General features: G+C 37.4%; 1 protein-coding gene across 1 annotated transcript in view; it reads left to right on the top strand.

Annotated features, from left to right (window-relative positions):
• MYO3A (myosin IIIA) overlaps window positions 1-17,992 on the top strand; it is a 350,362-nt gene that overhangs the window by 196,140 nt on the left and 136,230 nt on the right. Inside the window, exons 10-13 of the mRNA XM_043967196.1 lie at window positions 10,220-10,319; window positions 15,896-16,012; window positions 17,220-17,324; window positions 17,710-17,793. Of these exons, the coding sequence (XP_043823131.1) occupies window positions 10,220-10,319; window positions 15,896-16,012; window positions 17,220-17,324; window positions 17,710-17,793 (406 nt within the window). The remainder of the gene's footprint in view (window positions 1-10,219; window positions 10,320-15,895; window positions 16,013-17,219; window positions 17,325-17,709; window positions 17,794-17,992) is intronic.

A 17,992-nucleotide genomic window follows, 5' to 3' on the forward strand; every position in this document is an offset into this window, starting at 1 on the left:
TCTTCATCTGTAAAATATAGATAATTGTGGAAGATTTACCAAGATAACAAATGTAAAGAATTTTGCAAGCCATAAATGCTATTTATAGAAAACATTGCAGCTCCAAGTACATACAGGGGCAATTAAATAATAACTCCCTAATCATTACCTGTTATCAATCACTGTGTCATTTAGCCCTGGTTTATCCCTAATTGCCTTGATTAGACAACTTCTTTTCTGACTAACCAGGGACCCTTATCTTAGACCACTTTTGCCTAGGATTTCAGACAAGCATGGTTATCAAAAGCCTTTTTGTCAGTTTCCCCTCAATTTGACTTTCATCAGTCTCAGCCATAAGTAAACTATTCCCAAGCTAGGCTGATAAAGCTAATCAAAAGGATGCTCCCCGTTTTGCATCTCTCACCTCTGAAATACTAAAAGATTTTTGCCATTAACCTCTGATTCCCCTATTCTTCTCTTCTTATGCCCAAAGCAGAAGAGGAAAGATTACAGTTGTAAATGTATTTCTCCGTATCTTTCCACAAGACTGTCTGCGACTATCTAGCTGTAGGATAGAAAGAATACCGGGATCAATGAAGAGGCATAGGATGCTAGTCTTACTTCTACCACTACTGTTGTCACCTTGAGAAAGTCATTTTATTTTTCTGGGCCTCAATGTCCTTACCTCTAAAATGAGAGTTTTGAATGAGCTGATCTTTCAACCCCCTTCCTACTTGAAAATTCTGTGATTCTGTAGCCAGTTAGCTGTAATTTTCCATTCTACTCTCTAAAAAGAACTATCCCAGTGAGGATTGTCAGCTGCTATGGATTGCTTGAAATTTATTAGTCATTTAAATCAAATAATCTCTCCCTTTAGGAGAGGCAAACTATTCATATGCAGAATCAAATCTGCTTTCTGATGCAGGGTACCTCCTGGTATAAATCCAAATTTACCAGAACATAATTTTTTAATAGCATTTTAAAAATAAAATTTAATGAGATTTTAAAGTATAGCTTTAATGTGATTTCATGCTAGGGGAGGAGCAGCATGGCAATGTGAGCTGGCATTAAGCCAGGAATTCTGAATTCAAATCTTACCTCTGATGGATACTGGCTGGACAACCCTGAGCAACTAATTGATTTAACCCCTCAGTGCAATGGGTCAGTGGTGTCAGACTCAAATAGAAATGGGGGTTACTAAACCATACATAAGGATGCCTGCATGACATATTATGCATTACAAATATTATGTATATTATATTAGAAAACAACATATTGCCATTATCACTGTTTCACTGTACTTTTATTTATTTTGCTAAACATTTCCCAATTACATTTTAATCTAGTTCAAGAATATTCTGAGCCAACCTTATCAGACTGGTGAGCCATATGTTTAACCACACTGTTCTAGGAAACTCTGACATCATAAGCTGAATTGGTAGAGGGAGCTTCCTCATTGGGTAGCTCCCAATACTAACAAGATCACAGGTCCAGTATTTATCCAAATGAATCGCAGGCATCAAGGGTGATGGCATCAAAAGAACTGTAAAACTCTGTTAGGAGCCTTTGTAAATTGACATTAGAAATAGATCTGTTCATGAGAAATTTTAAAATGCACCATTTCTGAAAACTGTGTACCAAAAATAACTACAGAAGAATGGAATCAGAAGACCCAAGTTTAAATCCTGAATTTGCTATCTATGCCAATGTAACTGGGAGCTAATCATTCTTCCCCTCTGGGCAGGAGATTTCTTATCTGTAAAATGAAGGGATGAGATTCCAGAAAAAAAATTGGAATTAAAAAAATATTTTTTTGAAAATTCAACTAAAAGAAATTCTGCTGTTAGGAATATACCTAATGAGGTTAAAGACAGAAAAAAGGTCCTCCAGACACCAAAATGTGAATAGCAGCACTTTCTATGTTACCCCCTCCCCCCCAAAAAAAATGTTTAAAGTAGTTGCCCATTGATTGAGGAAAAGAATTCAAAGTCAATGAACCAATAGAAAGTAAGCAAAACTAAGTCAGGGAGAAGGAAGGAGAGAGGCTTATAGACATATACATTCAATACTCAACCTTCTCCAGGGTAACATTCCTATAAAACAGCCCAAGTCCAAAACACAAGTGTTGATACACTGACCCTATGGGAAATAGGGGGTTAGGTTCCTGTGACCACCAAAAACTGTCATCTTTCACTAGAAATTGCTGAAAATATACTTTTCTGCATACAATTCTTTGTTAAAAAACATTAATTATGATAATATGCACTTTTCCTAACACAGTAACCATGAAATAAACCTTAAAATGTAGGACACAACATGAAATTAACATGAAAACCATTTTTCTCACTAGTAATTTGCTAGAATTCTGTGACCTTTTGTGCTAACCTCAATTTTTTAAAATGGATTTCAGACAATATTTGCTTTTCATAATACATGAAAATCACATGAGATGACACTTATAAAATGTTTTGCAAACCTTAAAGAACTTCAGAAATGTTAGCCATAATTGTGTGACCCTTCATTTTAAGTAGTTCTCAGATTACATTTAGGTAAACTATGGAAAGAGGAATCATCCTACACAAATTCAGAATTACACACAATAAAAAACTTGTGAGGTAAGTTCTGTTATCATCTCCATTTTGAAGACAAGGAGATTGAAGCTTTAAAAGGTTAAGTGACTTGTTTACCGTGATACAACTAGTAAGGAGAGACAGCAACATTATAACTCAGTTTTCTCTTGACCCTAAGTCCAAAGCCCTTTTTACTATAACACACTCAGATACCCTCCACCTTTTATTGATTTGTCTGGGATGGGGGAAGCCAAACCTCTGCAAAGTAAAGTAAGCAAAATAAAGAAAACTATAATGGAAATAATGATTACAAAAATAAAGACATAAGCAAAGAGACACCCATACACACACACACACACACACACACACACACACACACACAGGGCTGTATAAATTTTCTTTTAAATTGAATTGAAGGGGGCAGCTGGTGGTGCAGTGGATAAAGCACCAGTCCTGGATTCAAGAGGACCTGAGTTCAAATTTAGCCTCAGACACTTGACACTTACTGGCTGTGTGACCCTGGGCAAGTAACTTAACCCCAATTGCCCTACAAAACAAAACAAAAAGAAGTGAGTTGAATTTTAAATGCTTTCTCTTTTCATGGAGATGAAATCCTAGATATACTTGACAATCTCTGAAATACCCCAAAAATTCTTGAGCCTTTTTAATAAATTTAAAATACTGCTGCTACGAAGAAATGAAGTCTTTTCTTCACAAGCATCAGATAATAATTCTGTGGGAAAGTATTAAGCGAGCAATATTTTTTAAAATGTGGTTTGCAACTGAATGATATTTATTTCTACCCCTTCAAACAGAGTAAAGTCTTGAATTAAACCTTAGACAGCATGTAATAGCATGTAATTTTTTCACATTCTGGTGCAATATTTTCCTTTTACTAAGCAACTTTATATTGAAATAACAGTAGATTTGTTTCCATTCTCTCTCTCTTTTTTTTTTTTTGTAAAATGAACAGGTGCATTGCTTTTAAAAAAAGACAAGGGTTATGAGGCAGTTTTAGACTTTCTTCGACATTTTGCTTTTGATTTGCTCATCTTTTGGAAAATCGGTTCCTATATTTGTCATTTGGGGAGATGCTCTGTTTACATCAGACATAGAGAAGGGGATTCTGAATTCCTATAGATTCATTTTTGTTCTCCTCTTGTGGGCAGTTGAAGTTGTTAAGCAGATTATGTTTTTCCATTTATTACGTGTACTAAAGAGACAGATTTGCAGAATAATAAAAATTGTTTTCTTTGCCATCAAAAGGGCGCACATACCCTGGGGTGCAGTTCTTATAGCACTTCTATTTCAAACCTTAGACACTTAAAAAAAACACCACATGAAAAATAATCACTGCCTCTGTATCAAACTTTCATCCTTACTATGAAGTTGTATTATTAGATTGGGACAGCTTTATTTACTTTTGCTGAAGGAAACATATTTTGAATAAATATCAAGCCCTATCATCAAGGACACAAAGTAATTCAGAAACCGTGAACCTAAGGCAGCAATCTTGTGTGGAAAAGAAACAATACTAGGGAAAAAAGAAACAATATCCATCGCTGAGTTTACAATTCATTTCTTTGCTTCAGTTCAGGACCTGGTCATCGTTTTTTTTTTAAATAATGTTGTTGATAATTTGGGTTGTTTTTTTTTTTTTTATAATACCTTGAGGAGAGCTAAGTGGTACAGTAGATAGAGCACTGGCCCTGAAGTCAGGAGGACCTGAGTTCAAATCTCACCTCAGACACTTACTAGCTGTGTGACCATGGGCAAGTCAGGGGCCATCTTCAATTGTCCTGATCTTTATCTTGCCACTGGACCCAGATGGCTCTGGAGGAGAGAGTGAAACTAGTGACCTGGCACAGCCCTGCCTCACTTAAACCCAATTAAGTGCAAGTCATGGCGTCACTCCAATGTCATGGTCCTCTTCAAGAATGAAGAACAAACAACAACAAAAACAACAATACCTCCATTTCTCAGTGAGAGCTGGAAGGACCTTGATGGACATCTAGACAGCCACCATCTTTTTAATACCTCAAAGGAAGTTTGGTGGCTCTAATTGTTAGGAAGTTTTTCCTAAAACTGAGCATAAATTGACCTCTTGGCAACTTCCACCCATTATTTCTGGTTCTGTGCTCTGGACACAAACAGAAGAAATCTAATCTTTCCTTCCTTCCTTCCTTCCTTCCTTCCTTCCTTCCTTCCTTCCTTCCTTCCTTCCTTCCTTCCTTCCTTCCTTCCTTCCTTCCCTTTCAGGTTATATTTGGAAAGGGGGTGGTGGAATGAGGGAAGAAAATAACATTAAAATTGCCTACAATTATGTCATTATCCATGTCTTTTTGCAGTTTAGCTAACTTAATCAAGGAAAAAGTTACTCCCTTAAAGTCTAATAACTGCTGCCATCTTCAATGTAACATTTCCTTCCTGGCATAGGCTCCTCTTAAGATATCCTTTCATATGGATTTTCTCAAAACTGGAAAAAGTCCTATGATGTTTTTGAGTAGAATGAAGTTTGAAAAGTGATATGACAACATGAAAGAAAATAAATTTGATTTGAACTTAATTTAGCTTATTTTATAATAATTTCCAATCTCTTGAAATGGCAGTCTTCCCCCAAAATTTCCCTAAAGCCAGTTTCTAAGCATATAAAATGTGTGTTATCTTGCACATAATTTTCCTGTTCTGCCACAGACTTTTCCAGGCAATCTTCAAGTTAAATATTTTATCATTGCTACCCTTAAAATGAGTTCTTAAATCACTTCTTTCATCTAATTTTTTACCCATCGATTATAATTGGCCAAAATTTCATACTCCAGAAGTTTGCCTCTGAGCAGAGAACATGATATGAATAGAAGGGTCATGGGAATTGGCAAGAGCCATTGGTAAACAGTGGTCCAGAGTACATGCAATACTTCAGAATGCACTAAATATTTATGATGTTAAGTTCTATACCATGTTCAGCAACTTTGTGGTATTAAAATCACTAAGAAATAAAATTGCAAACATTGAAGGAATCTATGCAGTACAAAAACCTCAAGGGCTAATGACCTTGGCCATCTGCCAAATGTCAGTGCAAGGGTGACTCAATTTACTTATTCAATCACTCAGCATTTATGACATAAACCCAATGTGGGGGGCAGCTAGGTGGCACACTGGATAAGAGCACTGGCCCTGGAGTCAGGAGAACCTGAGTTCAAATCCAATCTGAGACACTTAACACTTACTAGCTGTGTGACCTTGGGCAAGTCACTTAACCCCAATTCCCCCACCAAAAAAAGCAATGTGGACAGAGCACTGTATTAAGTACTTAGGAAAAAGGTGAGGTTTAGGCAATAATTCTAGTGTAATGGGAAGGTACTGGCTCTGTAATCAGAGAAGCTGGATTCAAATCTCATATTTGATTACACATTGCCCATGTGCCCTTGAGTTGCCCTGGTTCTGTGTTCCCTCTCATATACAATATGAGAGGGTTGGTCTCTGAATTGCTTTCCAATTCTAAACCTGTATGATTCTATTCTTTAGTCCCTGTCCTCATGGAGTTTAGAGTTTTGTAGGGGTTAAAGATGGAAACATAGGTAACTAATAATGTTGTGTCCTAAGTGCATGAGAGTCACAAAATAAAGTGTTATATTTTAGAAAAAAGTAGCATGAAATATTTTTTAAAATTCAATATACTTTAAAAGTAAAGGGAAATTACATATTAACCATCTAGAGTGGTCATGAGGCATTCAGGACAATGACTTTCTTTTGCCTTTCTTTGTATTCCCTAGCACCTAGCATAGTTTTGGGCACATAGTAATTGTTTAATAAATGTTTATTGACTGACAGAAAAATGAAGGCTCCTTGAAGGCAGGGATGGAATCTAGTTTGGATTCTTCTCCTAATTATGTCACCTTTTGAGTAAATCATAAAATGTTTCTGGACCAGTTTCTTGGTATCACTGTGGAATTTGAACTAGGATTTTCTGAGGCCCCTTTCAACTCTAAAATTTAATGATTCTACTTGTGGTAACAGTTATGTGGCACAGTGGACAGAGCATTGGACCTGGAGTCAGAAAGACTTGAGTTTAGAATCCTGAATCAATTACCTATAAACTATATGATCATGGGAAAGTCACTTAGCTTATATCAGCTTCAGTTACCTATAAAATGGAGAAAATACTTCAGAGGATTATTATGAGAGGATCAAATGAAATAAAACATGCAAAGTACTTTGTACACCTCAAAACACTATATAAATGCTAATTATTGTTATTAGGATGTCATCATTCAAGAAGGTTTTAGATTAATTTTCTAGAAGCCGAGAAATAGTATTGTTGACACCATAGACTATACAGCTGAAAAGATTTTTTTAAGTTAGGTTAGTAGGTGCAACTGGTACTAACATACTGTTTTCTTGACAGTATTCCTAATGATTAGGGCCAAACTGCATCTCAGAATTGCTGAGTCTTGTATTCTAGGTCAATTCGTCTGGCAGAATTACTTCTCAGTAATCATCTGCAGTGATGAAACATGAACACAGAGACAGAGATAGAGCTGCACGATTCTTGTGCCCTGAGGTCTCATCCTTAAGCAAAGGTGGCAAGTCCAGGACACTGGACCCTGGGCTAAGGGAGAGGGGGAAAATGTGAGAGTATATTCCAGCAGAGATGTGCAGGACAACCATTTACCTTGTCTCTGGACATCTGCAATACCTTAGCTAAGTCCCAAGTATATTTCTTTTAAAAGGGAATGGTGGGGGAAAAGGGGGGTGGGAGAAACAATAAGAATGAGAAGGAAGAGTTTTGCCTTTGTCTCACTCCTCTATCACAAGATTCAACTTCAGCTCAAACTGGTATGTGGCCATTAGATAGCAGACTGAATGTGTATATGTAGATACACATACAAACTATGAATTCATAATAAGTATAATACTCTCCTTCATATATGTAGTTTGATATTGCTCCACCATCAATAGGATATGCATTTTGAGATGTTTTTCCTCTAGTGGTGATGAATTTGCATTAATCCATCCATATGCTGTCCCTGGTTCTCATTGTGACTAAGTCACACATTTCCAAGATGGCTAAGATGGGTAAGAGAAAAGCTGATTCTGGGGAATTTAGATTTTTTTCTGCTAAAGTGAAAGTAAATATAATATGGCAAAGTGTTTATACATATGTAACCTATATCAAATTGCTTGTCTTCTCAGTGAGGAAGAGAGGAGGGAAGGAAAATTGGGTTTGGAATTGAGAATTTTTTAAATGAATTTTTAAAATGTACATATAATTGAAAAATATTTTAAAATAAATAAAGGAAAGGAAAGGAAATAGAGCTGTTTTGTTCTAAAACTATAAGCCAGTTCAATTTGACAGGCAGTTAGGTAGTATAATAGATAGAGTACTACACCTGCAATCAGAAAGCACCTGAGTTCAAATTTGACCTCAGAAACCTACTACCTATGGGACCTGGGCAAGTCATTTAACTGACATTTGCCTTAGTACTATAGTATAGTACAGTAGTAGTAGTAGTAGTAGTAGGCCTCCACCAGTTGCAGACGACCATGGATCAGCTCCTTGAAGAGCCACAGGCCACAGTGTGGCTGTGAAGTCCTATACGGGAGCCGCAGCTCCTGAGTGACTTATAACTGGTAACTGCGGCGTCCCATGTTGTATCTACCCCATGAGGAGTAGCTGGAGTGTCCTCTCCGGGGTGCTGGCCTGGGCAGATCAATATGGAAAACAAGCTGTCACTCATGCAGCAGGTTTTCCCTCTCCGTGACATTGGTGGATCCAAAGGAGAGGCAGAGCCATTACAGTTTGGCACCAGTATCACAGTAGGAGTTGCCAGAGGGATGTGATGTCCGACATCCAACTGCCTAAGGGACTCCGACTCCTGATTTTTCCTCGGGGTTAACTCCCGAAGCCTTTCCTATAAATGGGTATAGCCGCAAGGTAGTGGAGGTTTAAAATCAGGGTTTCCTTCCCCTAGGCGGGCTATCTGCCAAGGCTAACTAGCCCCACCTGCCTGAAGCGACTGGTTTTAAGGCACCAGTGACTAGCCTTCACCCCTTCTCCTGTTAGTGGAAATAGTTCCACCATGAGAAGGCTAGGAGTTGGGCTTTGGTTGTCAGAGGTTATTTGAGACGCACACTATGGGAGCATTTTATAGAGAGTGGGAGCTTATCCCCACTCCCACCCCAGCATGACTATAGTACAGTATAGTACAGTATAGCATAGTATAATATAGTATTGTATAATACAGTACAGTATAGTATAGTACAACACGGTATAGTATAATATAGATTTGTATAGCATAGCATAGTATAGTATAGCATAGTCTAGTGAAATTGTTTCCTCCAGATTCTAGAAGGAACCCTAACTTCCCATTTGCAGCAGCAACAAACAAGCTTTTGTGGCAGGACACTTGACTTACAGACTCATAGTATACAAGGGCTGAATGGAATTGTAAAGGTCATCTGGTCCAAGCCCCTCACTTAAAAAATTGGGAAAATGAGCTGCCAAAGGATCTAGGAGCTTGCACCAAGCTGTAGTTACTCAGCTACAGAGTGAGCAATTTGAACTCAGGTCTTCTAACCTCAAGTCCACTGTGCTTTTCAATCGATAGCTACCCAACTAGATTCCAATTAGAACAAATGATTAATTTCGTGAAGTGGTCACATTATTCAGATTTATATTGCATACTCTCACTGAGCTATAACTGGTTACCATATTCTTTTTTTTTTTGGTGAGGCAATTGGGGTTAAGTGATTTGCCTAGGGTCACACAGCTAGTAAGTGAGGCCAGATTTGAACTCAGGTCTTCCTGAATCCAGGACCGGTGCTCTATCCACTGCGCCACCTAGCTGCCCCTGGTTACCATATTTTACATAATTTTAACTTCAAAATGGTACAGATTTGAATACCTGACCACTTCAGGGGAATTCATTATTCACACTAATTGGGACCTGTCTCTATTCCTCTTTGCTTCATTGTTATCTCTTATGTGACCTTCTTTACATCCATGCAAATCTATGGTAAAAAAAATATTAAAATAAAAATTAATTTCCTTAACTATAAAGCTAAAAGTGTTTTGTAAAGCTGAAAGAGTTCTGTCAATATGAGCTGCTGCTAATAAGCCATGAAACTTGAATTTAGCCATAATATTCCCATCTGTCTCTTTTCTAGTCTTTTCATCCCCTAGCCTTCCATAAACAAGTAGTTTTCCTTCTGAACCAGAAAACCCATTTTTATTGTTCCTGGAATTTATTTTTCTCTTGATTTGAAATCTTTTGAAGATTTATGGATTTTTTTTTCCAGAATCCAATGGAATTTTACTGGGCAAAGGAAAACAATCCCCTCAGTGTGCTATGATTAATACCAGCCTCAACTGGACTCCGTAAAAGAAAAGAAAGGAAAGATACATGAATTTCTATCTCCAAAACTGACCAATTTATAAGTAAATTAGACATATTTAGAGATAACCCATGTAGATCTAAACTAGAATTGGTCAGTTCTTGAACTTCCACAATTGGAATGTATGCCTAATGAAGTGGCATCAGTGGATTTTGCTAGGCCTCCTTCTTGGAGGTTGCTCAATTTTGAATGTGTATGGGTTGCTGCCATTGATGTGTCGATAGAGCTTTCTTAGTTAAGGAAATTTTGGTGTGTTTTTTTGTTTTGTTTTGTAGACATGAGCGTATTCATACCAAGAAAAGTATCTACAGTAAAGCTTCAGTGTCCTCTCCAAAGGATGTGGATGATTTAGCTACTCTTGAAGTCTTGGATGAGGTAAGGAATTCAATTTAGCTGTTACCCAAATGGCATTTTATTAATAACATGCCCTCAAGGTAGCCCCTTTCTATGGTTCTTATAACCTAATGATCTATCCCCGAGCTTCCTAGTTAGTATTGATATAACTTATTAAATAGAAGTGTGATGAGCCCAGATGTCTGGTCTCACCGTAAAGCATTCGGCATGCCTTCTAGTCCCTCACGATGTCATACCAACAACATAGAAATTCCTCAAGCTTCCCCATGGTAATAATAATGCTTATATACCCTCCTAAAAATGTCAGGTTTCTCTAAGTGATAGATGATGCTCTAGCAGTTGACTTTGAAGTCTTAAGGTGGAGAGGAGGGGAGAGAGACATATGTGATAACTGGCTTGTGGTTGTCATGTAGGAGAATATCTTTGGTGCTAGAGAGACAATGGAAGATTTCAATTCAACTTAAATTTTTTTAAAAGCTTCTTCCTGATTAGAAATGTCCGGAGGTGGAATGGGTTCAGAAGGTACTGTGTTACATATTCCTAGAGATTTTCCAATAGAGGTGAGATGGTCACTCATCAGACACATTGAAGCAAAGATTTCTGTTCATTGTAAGCTGAATTGGATGATCTCTGAGGTCCCTTCTATAATTCTTAGAGTAACTGATTTGCAAGTGAATTTGTTCCTCCAACCATGCCCATCTTCCAGGATTTGAGGGGGTCCCCACATGGAGAAGAAAGTGTGTGTCACCAAGCTTCTCCTCTATCCTTCAATGCTTAACTCATGTTTCCTGATAATTCTCAGCAAAGATAATTAATTCTGCTTCCACACAGCCTGACTCCATGGGCAAGGGATCAGCTAGCTGGTAACTTGCAGTCTCAGCGTCAACCTTCCCATGTTTCCAGAAGTAATTATAAGACTTTAGAGAAACCCCAAATAGCCCCTCCTCAGCAAAAATGTAGACCCCTCTGCCCTATCTAATCTAGCAGCTTTCTGAATACCTTTGACAGCTGTCAAGTTAATTCTGCTTAGAAATAAACCAGGTTAACTTTAATGTTCTGTAAACAGAAATCGGCATTTGGTTCATTCAAGTTTCATTTTTAAAGATTTATTTCCAAAAAACCCCTACAATTCCTCTTTTAAAAAATTAGTTCATTTGCAAGCATCAAACATCTTGAAATCCAGGAAGGCTTCCTCATCATAAATTACTGACATTTTAAAATCCTGTAGACTAAATTTTCCAGATAATGTATATTTCTCCCCAAAAAGGGCAGAGAGAAATTGGCATTAGCTATGCTTCCAGCAAAATAACATTAAAAAGTGCAAAATTAAATAGAAACAAGCATCAAAATGACCAGTTAGACATTTGAGTGTTTGGAGATGGAATGATTCATATTTAGTTTAATCATTTTGAATATGAGAGACAACCTGACACAGTTGGCTTCAAAGCCAGGAAGGTCTGGATTCAGGTTTTACCTCTGACACATAACAAGTTTATGTGACTCAGAACCAGTAATTTAAACTCTTGGCACTTTGTGCAGCTCTTTAAGACTCTGTTTCAGAGAACACCCAGACCTGCACTGGTAGATGTTTCTTCACCCATTCTCTGAACCAATAAAATTACAGATTCAGGCCTTATACCTCTTCTGTACATCAAAGGAAGAGATATAAAGCTACTTGGCCCACACCCTCACCACCCCAAAAAATCTTCATTATGTCCTATTAAATGCATATGCACTTAATTCTATTTAATTATTTAATTTAACATTTTAAATATTATATATAAATGCATATGCATCTAATTAATTTAATCAGCAGATAAAATACAGCATGGGAAGAACCATGAGATACAAATCAAGATCCAAAGTCATAGTCATGAACTCAGAACTTTAAATAAAAATTTTTATTATTATTTTTAAAATAAAACAAAAACCAGTCACAGTCATATGAAACATAATTTTATCATTTTCAAACATGAGAGAGAGTAGAGCACTTCCTTAAAATTACATTTTATCTTTGTCTTACGTTTTTATATGAAGTTTTTATAGTTAAAAATGCAATGTGTGAATGGAATGGAATAATATAGTGCTGTTGGAAAGAGGCGGGGTCAAGCCATTTCAAAGAAACATGGAAAGACTTGTTTGAAATGATGTAAACTCAAAGGGACAAAACCAAATGAATAATTTATCCTTTAACCTAAGTAGGGTAAAAGCAAACAGTTCTGGAAGCCTTAAGAACAGTCATCAGTTTACAGATCAACCATGATTCCAGATAATTGATAATGCCCATCTCAGGACAGAAGGATGATAGACTCATATTCAGAATAAGAAACACATTTTTGGATATGAACAATGTGGTCATTTATTTTGTGTGACTATACTTACATATTTATTATGTAATTATTTCTGTCTTTTTTCTTTTGGTGGATGGGGGGAATTGGGAGGGGGGAAATAAGAGACAGAGAGACAGACAAAGAGACAGTGATGGATGAGTGAATGGATGAATGAATGAATGGATGCATGGCAGGTGCTAGAACCTGGTTTTAAGTACCTAAAGAATGGTATTTTAAGTGTTTTCAGCATATGGCAAATATTTAAGGATCTATTTCATTTTCTAAATTCAGTAGAAACAACATTACATTGGCATTCTTTAGTCATTGTGAAGGTTTGTTGTTGATTCATTTCAGTCATGTCTGAATCTGTGTCCCCATTTGGAATTTTCTTGGCAAAAATCCTGGAGTGGTTTGCCATTTTCTTCTCCAGCTCAGTTTACAGATGAGAAACTGAGGCAAACAGGATTAAATGAATTGTTCAGGGTCACACAGCTAGTGTCTGAGGCCAGGTTTGACTTTAGGTCCTCCTGACTCCAGGGCCAGCACTCTCTCCACCATGCCACTAACCTACCCCTGTGAAGGTTAGCACAGTGAGAAGTACATTTTGTCATTTTATGAATTTAAATTATAAAAGAGAAATTTTAGACTGGCCAGCTTCCTATTATTGTGCTGAGCAAAATGAAAATTAAAGTGGAACATTTCATCAATATATTTCACAGTTCAATAACATATCAACAAAGCTGACTCTGGATTTCACCTCCATCTTTGGAAAAAGGCAAATAATTAAACTAAGACTATGTGATTTTTAACAAGTGGTCACCCAAAAAATTAGCCCCGGCTTTTAACCCATATGATCTGTCATTTAGAGTGAGAGTAAATATACCCTCACTGTTCAATTGAATTCACAAAGGACCTGATCATAAATTTAAAAATTTTCTTATTTTGATGTCAGAAATTCTAGATTTACCATAGTTAAGGAATGAGAATTACCTATATTAGAGGACACTAAATATTAAGTTTCTTTTTCTTCCTTGTGGATGTTTTACATCATCTGAATTTTTTTGTGGATGGCTCTGAGGGCCATCCCAGAGTTTTCTTTTTTGCTTGTAAATAACATCACTAGATTTTAAAATAAGCAAAAGTGCAACAATTGTTCTGAATTTTATAAGCTATAATACAACTGCATCTGCCTTTATTGTCAGATGTAAACTTTAAGCATGGCATGTGGGAAATTGATCTCTATAGTATGTGATACGGCAGAAAGATCACTGAATTTGGAGGGACTGGTTTGAGGTCCTGACTTCGACACTGACCATATGCCCCTGAACAAATCACTTTGCCTCTCAGCCTCAGTTTGCATTGTGTAAAATAGAGATACCTCCCAAGGTTTTTGTGAGCCAAAGAACTTTGAAAATTGTAGTATACTGTTAGGAGCTGTTACTTCAAAAGGTTTTTGTGAGAACCAATTGAGACAACAAAGGTTAGGAGTTTTGTAGAGTACTATTAAATGTTAATTATCCTTTTAATTGCCTTTCTGTGACAGGGAGGGTAGCTTGGATTCTCAAGTCAAAGTCTGGTAGATCCTGTCATTCTTAGGTAATATAGGCATGGCAATGAATTCTGTCCATTTGAGGATGAGCCTAGATAAATTTGGAAAGGTTCATCAGCATGTTGAACCAGAAAGGTTAATGAATGTTTATGTAGCCATTTAAGTAAGATCCCTAAAAGTATTTTTAAAAGGTTCCTAAAAGCATTTAAATTACTGAATATATACCAGAAGTTGGTACCACTGGTAAATTCCTTTACCAGAAAGGTTCAGATCCCTGAGCCTCAGGCCATGAGAAGGCTGAAGGTGAATCCTGGCTCACTCCATCCAGGGCTTTATTTAATTCAACAGTCTTTCTTGGGTCCTGGTTGCTCTAGTAGGCTTGAACAGTGAAATGAGAACTTCTGGTGAGCAGAAGAAATTAAGGGATAGAAAAGGACTAAAGATGATGAAAACAAGGAAAGAAAAAAATTGGAGCATAATCTTTCTGTCTTCTTTCATGTCTTTTAACCTTTTCTATCCCCCTTTTGCTTGTCCTGACTCCTGACCCTTAGGGTCAGGATTGGCTGCTATGAGGGAACCTGAATAAGACCAGAAGAACTTCACATCTTGTTGATGGACATAGGACCTATAGGAGGTGAGAGCAGGAAGATAATCCCTTTACCTTGAACCTCGTTTGAGGAACAAATGTGTGGCATAGGCCCAAGATAATTTTTGTTTGACATGGTATATTGCTATTATTATCTGTTTTCATTGCCACAGATTATTTCCATTATGTTTAGTCTGGGAGCATTTCTCTATTCTTTAACGATTCTGTGCACATAATTTGCATGTGTAAATAGCTGTACATTATTGTTAATTGGATATGAGAAATCCACTGTGCCTTGAATTTAACCTAATAGTCCATGGGGGTTAGAGCAATGGGCTTATATTTAGCACAGAGATGATACATATTTCTATAGGGGTTTTGACTCTTGCCATTTTCTTTTAACCACTTTCCATACCAGAAATCTTTTATAGTGAATAAACAAAAAAAATCCTTTTTCTTTTCAACCTTGCTTCATGTAACAAATCAGTTCTCATAAATGCTTATCTCTGGCCCTTGGTTAATATTGATTTTATGTATTCATGTGATTTGTCAAGGATAAAAAGCTTCTTTGATGAGTTTTTACCCATGGATTTCTAAATTAAATGATGAACTGGACCATGGGCTCATAGAATAACATAAAGTAATTGGAACCAAACCATGTTCCAAATACCTCTAAAAGCCACTTTCCCTTCTCTTTTCTATTCTTCCTCTTAACCTTACTCCATCTCCTTCTGCCTCTTAGCAGATAATGAAGTTTTATAGTTGTTCCCATCCCTTTTCTCTATAATACTCTATAGGTTCAATATCAGTACTTTCAATTGGAAAATATCATCTAGACACCATCTTTCATGGTACATCTTAGCTTTTAAAATCAAGACAAATAACCTCAGCTATGTCTGTGATTATGACGGACACTTATAGTCACATCACTGTTATGCCTCTGGACATGAGTGTATGTGTGTGTTTGAGTTATCATTTTTTCCCCTTTCTGGTCCTTATCTCTAATTTAAGATAGTGTGCTTGTTAGATAGCAGAGTTAATTAGCTAGAAGGAGGTTCATTTCTTTAATTCCTTCATTTTACTCAATAAGAAAGGACAAAAAGGCAAAAACAGCTTTCTTTTGTCATTACAGAAGACAGTGTCAGAACAGCTTCAGAAATGCTATTCCCGTGATCAGATCTACATCTATGTTGGAGATATACTCATTGCAATTAACCCATTTCAGAATTTGGACCTTTATTCCACAAAGGTATGAAAAAGGACTTACTTTCTCTCATTTTTATCAAGTGCACTTTTGAACCCTTTTGGGAGGATCAGAGGGGTACAAATCTTTGGTTTTATTGGTACAGTATAGAGAACTCCTAGTGTAAAAACTCCCTCCACCAATGCAGATCATAAATTATCTATAGTTTAAGTTCTAAATGATTGCCTGGAGCAATAAGATATTAGGGGGCTTACTTAAGATCAAGCAGTTAGTATGTATTAGAGGCAAGATTCCAATCCAAGGCTTCCTTGCTCTAGGAAGGGCTTGTGCTCTATCCACCATGCAAAGCTGCCTGTAGAAATGCCTATGGTCATTTCAATCAGCACATTGAAATAAAAAAATCATAATTATTTATTAAAATCCTTACTTAAGATATTCTAATGCTGGTGGAGCCAAGATGGTGGAGGAAAGGCACTAAACTCTGGGAACTCATGACACAATTTCTCCAAAAAACCTCCAAATAATGTCATAGGACAATTCCTGGAGCAGCAGAACCCACAAAAGAATGGGCTGAGATCATTTTCCAGCCAAAGACAGATTAGAAAGTCAGCAGGAGGGGGCTGCTGTGCCAGGGCAGGAGTGGAACCCAACCCCAAGGTCATGCTGACACATATCCAGTTCCAGGCAGGCCTCACCAGAGAAAGAGACCCCCAGAGCCTCTGAATCAACTGAAGTGCCAGCATCTTCTAGAACTAAGATATTCTAATACTGTAGAGTCAACTTTGAAGATAGGAAGACCTGGGTCCAAGTTCTGATCTGACACATATTGGTTGTATGCCTCCTGGGCAAATCACTTAACCCATCAATGTTCCAGGCAATTCAATAAAACTATAGGTTGCAGGCAGCTAGGTGGAGCAGTGGATAAAGCACCAGTGCTGGATTCAGGAGGACCTGAGTTTAAATCTGGCCTCAGACACTTGACACTCACTAGCTGTGTGACCCTGGGCAAGTCACTTAACCCTCATTGCCCTGCAAAAAAAACCAAAAACAAACAAAAAAACTATAGGTTGCTGAAAAGCTACCAAGCTACATGGGTGGGGGGAGTCTCCACACCTGGGTGTATCATGTACCAATGAAATCACAGATCCAACTCCTGCCCCCCATTATGCATATGATAGCCCAAGTTTGGATTTTGATTTTAAATTCCAGAGTATATTTGTGAATAATTCAGGAGATCTACTTTTCCCTCTAGCATTCAAAACTCTACATTGGAGCAAAGCGAACTGCCAACCCTCCCCACATCTTCGCAGTGGCAGACTTAGGCTATCAATCCATGGTGACATATAATTCAGATCAGGTAAGGATCTTATATCAGTTGGCATTGATGCCATTTGTATCATAATAAGTGAAGTGCCAGTCCTGGAATCAGGAAGTCCTGAGTTCAAATCTAGAATAAGGTGCTTACTAGCTGTATGACCCTGGGCAAATCACTTAACTTCTGTTTGCCTTAGTTTCCTTAACTGCAAAATAGAGGTAATTATAGCACCCACCTCCCAGGATTTTTGTGAGAATCAAATGAGATAATAATCATAAAGTGCTTAACACAGTGCCTGGCATACAGTAAACACTATTTAAATGTGAGCTATTGTTATTATTTCCCAGGGTGCGGATTAAAACTCACTGAACATATAGACTTTGGCATCTATCTTTTCTTTTTTTTTTTTTTCTTTTAAACCATGCAGTGTATTGTCATTTCTGGAGAAAGTGGGTCTGGAAAGACTGAAAGTGCCCATCTCTTAGTGCAGCAACTAACTGTGCTTGGAAAGGTAAGCTATCTCTCTCACACGCACACATGCACACACACACATGCACACATACATGCATGCACATGCACATGCATGTGCGTACACACACACTCAATTGAACATGAGATTTCACTGGCACATGGAATTGCCAGGTAAGGAGACTCCTTTTACCAATACTGATCTACTCCCTCTCTGAAACTTACTGGCTGAGTTTCGTGGA

The sequence above is a fragment of the Dromiciops gliroides genome, chromosome 5 (genome assembly GCF_019393635.1).
Source record: "Dromiciops gliroides isolate mDroGli1 chromosome 5, mDroGli1.pri, whole genome shotgun sequence".
Taxonomy (NCBI): Eukaryota; Metazoa; Chordata; class Mammalia; order Microbiotheria; family Microbiotheriidae; genus Dromiciops; species Dromiciops gliroides.